Source organism: Rhinopithecus bieti, unplaced genomic scaffold (genome assembly GCF_001698545.2).
Source record: "Rhinopithecus bieti isolate Rb0 unplaced genomic scaffold, ASM169854v2 scaffold_33444, whole genome shotgun sequence".
In the NCBI taxonomy this organism is placed as follows: Eukaryota; Metazoa; Chordata; class Mammalia; order Primates; family Cercopithecidae; genus Rhinopithecus; species Rhinopithecus bieti.
Window position 1 is genome coordinate 285,769 of NW_016814544.1, and position 4,955 is coordinate 290,723.

The 4,955-nt window shown below is 40.0% G+C and overlaps 2 protein-coding genes across 6 annotated transcripts in view; one reads left to right on the top strand and one right to left on the bottom strand.

Moving 5' to 3' along the window:
- LOC108514874 (olfactory receptor 4C11) overlaps positions 1-4,955 on the bottom strand; it is a 416,510-nt gene that overhangs the window by 273,072 nt on the left and 138,483 nt on the right. The gene's annotated exons all lie outside the window — the stretch shown is intronic.
- The window catches only part of LOC108514867 (putative fatty acid desaturase 2-like protein FADS2P1), a 42,079-nt gene that overhangs the window by 15,674 nt on the left and 21,450 nt on the right, over positions 1-4,955 (top strand). The window contains exons 3-4 of the mRNA XM_017851387.1: positions 1,389-1,586; positions 2,923-3,024. Coding sequence (XP_017706876.1) covers positions 1,389-1,586; positions 2,923-3,024 — 300 coding nt within the window. The remainder of the gene's footprint in view (positions 1-1,388; positions 1,587-2,922; positions 3,025-4,955) is intronic.

Here is a 4,955-nt window from a genome sequence, read left to right on the forward strand (position 1 = left end):
TGATGCAAATCTTTATTGTTTTTCCTAAATATTTTCTGTTAAGAAAAATAAAATCCCACTAAGGACTGAGACCTATCAGATAATCATTATCTAAAAGAGTGTTGGTCTCCAGAGATAAAGGTCTACCATAAATTTTCTTTAATACATTTGTGGGGCTATTTTAGTTGCTGTATATAGAAAATTAGTATTTGAGCATAAAATTCGGTGTCAGGTGTAGGTTTAAGTTCACCACCTGTCACTGACTTGTTGATAACTTCAAGTCAGTCACTCTTCTGGGTTTTGCTGACCTCCCTCAACTCTGCAATAAATGTTTTGCAAAAGATGACCAGGCTGGAGGCACCCTACAGATAACAAGTTAATATTAATTATTAAAATAATCTGTGGCCACAAGAAGTGTAAGACTGATGGGGCTTGGGAGATGAGCCTATCCAGAACTTTTGCCAGGCAATGGGTCCTTTAAAAGTTGTGTCTGTGAATTTTGAAACTTTTGGCTTCTAGAATTCTTTTCATAGCTCTTTCTATTTTGTTTCTAACGTTTCTCCTTTCTTACATCTGTACAACCCTGTTATCTTTCTCATAACCTGGTCACTTTCCCAGCTGTCCTAGTTTCGAGTCCATAATAGTCAATAAGCCAAGAGATATTTCTTTCCAACCTTGTGTGCCCCCCAATATGTTGTGCAAGTTTGTAAACCAGTGCTGATGTTGTGCATGAACACTCACACATGCACATACACACAGGGCCCTTAAACGAGACCTCTCCAACTGAGTACACACACACTAATAAGCCCTGCCTTATTTGGGGGGATCCACTAAGCAGCTCTCAGAAAATTCATCCTGAGAGCTAATCTAAGTGAACTACATTGTTCTACGATCTCCATCTTCCATGAAATAACCCTTTCTACACATTAAGCAACTGATGGCCTGGAAAGTACTTTGTAAACTATACCAGAAACTATGGTAACACAGATCCGTATAGATGACCAAGTTCCCCCAAACAGAACCAGAGCTCACTCAACACCTGAAATAATCCTGGTGGTTTAAAAGGCGACTGTTAGGCGTACGTATCTCTCTACTGCACTCTCTTCTCCTTCCCCCTCCCCTGAAAAAATCTAATTCTGAATTCCAAAACAGGTTTAGGACAGTTTACAAGTCATCATTCATCTTTCACTTCTGCAGAAAACAACAAAAATTTTTCATAAATTTTTTGGAAGGTTTTATTTGCTGGTTCATTGTTTTGGGGTTTTAATTCTGGACAATTAAATGTATTAATAAAATTCTATTAATAAAAGAGATGTATACAAAATTAAAAAATAAATTATTAATTATGTTCATCTGTATTCCCTTTCCCGTGAAGGAGCTAACTTACTCTTTGAATATTTGTTTCATAGTCACAGTTGGTGAAAGATTTCCAAGAATTGCGGAGGATCATAGAGTCTATGAACATGTTCCACGCCAACCTGGGGTTCTTCTTTCTTCACTTTGCCCAGATCTTAATTTTGGAAGTGCTGGCGTGGCTAATACTGTATCATTTTGGCAGCGGCTGGCCTGTTACTATATTCATTTCCTTTCTTCTCACAATTTCTCAGGTAAGCAGGTATACTAAGCCCAGGCAGCGTCGTCATAAAAAGGCTCAGAATTTCTTCTCTCTTTAGATTGGTGCCAGCTGCTGCCTGACACTTCTTGGCAAAGTACTCATCAATGTCAGGCACTTACCAGCAAGTGACCAAGCGTCACTGGGCTTTGGTTCTCTCCTCTCTAAAGTGAGGATAATAATGAATGTGGAATTATTCTAAGAAGGACTGATCAGGCAAATGTATAAAATATAAAGCACAGTGTCTGGCCTATGGTAAATGTTTAATTAATGACAATTGCTGCTTTTTGCCCTGTTTTATCCCCACCATCTCAGTGATTTAAGTTCTGTCCTTAGCCACGCAACATGCATATTTATCTTTCATTCTTTAACCAATCAACATTTATCAATGCATCAGACCACGAATTCTTCAAGGGCAGAGGTTATATCCTATAGAGAATAAGAACGTGTGAGTTCCTCTATAAATGACAAATAGCAACTGACATTTAGCAGGGCATTTGATAAATCTTTGTTGAATAAAGTATGAATCTCTGAACATAGCCTTCTATGAGCATGATACCATGTTGTCGATACAAAGGAAAAGTCAACATGCTCCCTGCTCCTGAGAGAATTTATCTAGTGGAGGAAATAGTCCTTCACAAACAGCTAAACACACTGCCGGGCACAATTCAATGTTATTAATCCCAAGGAAAGGAACAAGCATGTACTGTTGGAGCAGAAAAGAGCATCATTTAATTCTCATTAGAATCATTGGAAAAGGTTTTGTAGAGAATTAACTGCAATGTGTTTCCAGGTTCCAGAATTCTGGATGTTAATTCTTTTTCTTAAATCATCTTGTTTTATTTCTTGAAAAGTGACTTTTGGAAACAAGAAAGGAAACAAATATTTGTTTAGTATGTAGCATAAGCTGGACACTTTACATATACGTAAGTAGTACAACAACCCCGTGAGTCAGGTATTAGTGGCCCCTTTTATCAGATGAAGAACTGAATGTGAGAGCTACCGAGTAACTTGCCCAGAGTCGTGAAGCTCGTTAGTGTTGAAGAACAGTTTAGAAGTCAAATCTGTCTGACACCAAAGACCATGGTCTTTGCACTCCATACTGGAAAACTTTGAAAGTGACAAGGAGAGCATTCCAGGCTGAGACAACAAAGGCATAAAAGTTGGAAAGATCAAGCAAGATATGTACGGGAAATAGACACTAATTTTGGCTGGAGGTCAAACAAGATCACCCACTGTTCTCAAATAAGGTTGTGAATCTACTGTGGGACTCATTGATTGATTTCTTGTTAGGGTCCCAATTTCTCTAACAGTAACTTCATCTCTCCTAGGCCCAGAGCTCATTTTTGCAGCATGATGTGGGGCACCTTTCCATATTTAAGAAGTCCAAGTGGAATCACGTGATGCATAAATTTGTGATGTGCCATCTCAAGGTATGGGACGTCAGGGAGCATGAGGGGAACTCCTGAACATGAGTCCCTAAGGAGTGGTTCCCATGTTTGTGCATGGATATCAGTGAAAAATGTTTATGATACCCCACAAATAAATGTAAGTGTACTGACAAGGTAGATAATATATACTCATATATAATACATTATAAAATATGTGTTGAAATGAGAATTTTAAATTTTTTGTGAGGATTCATTTAGTTCTGTTTAAGAAACTCTTATATTTTGTATTGCCCTGGTAGACTCTTTGGCTGAATCCCTGGCATCCCCCTGCCCTAAGGAATCACCTCATAGAAGAAAGTGTGTGCCTCGAAAAATGACGATGTGCATTGTGGAACCATAAGTGGGAATATTCTTAGAAGGGATTTGAAGATTTATTGTTGGGAAGCTAAGGGAAACCAGCAAGCCTGATTAGTCCTAGGGGTGGGGGCAAGGAGGGGGCAGCTATGAAGAAATAAAGGAAAAGATGCAAAACAGATACTAGTGAACAGAAAGACTAGTCAGGAAAAGCCAGGTGGCTCTGTTCAAGAGTGGAGGATTGCAAAATCCAGACTGCTGGAAAAAGCAGGTAGTGATATGACAGCTGGTCTTATCCCCCCTTACTTGAGCTCCAGGAAGCAGGTACACTGTCCTATGCACCACTGCAATGCAGCACCTAGGAGAGTGCCTGGTGCATGGAGCACCTCAATAAGCATTTGTTGAATGAAGGAATGAGAAAAAGAAAGAAAGAATGAGTGAATGAATGAATGAATGAATGAATGAATGAACCAGTTAACAGGGCAGGACTTCCAAGCATGGCTTCCAGCCCTGGCTCTGACTGTGCTCATTGTGTGATCTTTAGTTAATCACATTCTATCTCTGACCCTCAGTGTTCCCATCAGTAGTATTAGGAGTTAAACTAGATCTCTGCTTTTCTAGAACTTTCTAGGTTTTGGTGACTATGTACTCCGGCCTAGAAGGGAAGCAAATGCATCTGAGCCTTCCACTAAACCAAATCCTTGGTTCAAACCAGGACCCCTTAGGAAAAACCCACGGGCACTGACTCAGAGCCTATTAGTTCTTCCCTAATACAGTGATTTTATACATATGTCTCATTCTGGTTATCTGCTTCCCCAGCCCGTAGTGGCTTGGAAGTAGCCAACTAACGAAAGAGTGAAGACAGTGCTGGAGTCAGGCCCACAGAGAGTAGTGAGTAGTAACTACTCACAGCAAATGACAAGGAAACACAGATGGGGACTCACATTGTGTGAGCCTGACAAGTGCCGGGTTCAGAACTAGTCCTGTTAGGCTATTTTCTCAAGTAATTCTAATGACGTGAGGACATAGCACTCCTAGTTTTCAGTTGAAATTCATGTTCAGAAGGGTGAAGTATTTAAGCCAATGGCCATAAACTGGTCACTGGAGAATTCATAGCACAGCACTAAATATTGCAGGCACTGGAGCAGAGCTGCTCAATGCTGGCTATCATTTGGAGCCACCTCAAGAACTTATTTTTTAAAGCCCTGATGCCTAAGCACCATCTCTAGATATTCTAAATTCATCTCCGATAGAGTCTAGACATCAGTGGTTTTTGAAAGTTCCCCAGGTGATTCGAACCTGCAAAAACAAGCCTGCCTTCTGTGGGAATTCATGCACTCATGAGCTGGGTCACTTTGAACAAATTACTTAAATGATTTTAAACCTCAGTTTCTTCAACTGTAAAATGAGGATAGACGATGGCTTCAACCTGATTAGGATGTTGTTAGGATTATACTCAATGCTCATGCATCATGCTCAACCAAGTGTCTGGCATACAGGAAATGCTTAATAATGGTTAGTTGTTACTAACCTAGGAACAGTCTTTCCATAATCAAAATGAAGACTCAGCATCAATAAGAAAAATGTTGCCGGGCGCGGTGGCTCAAGCCTGTAATCCC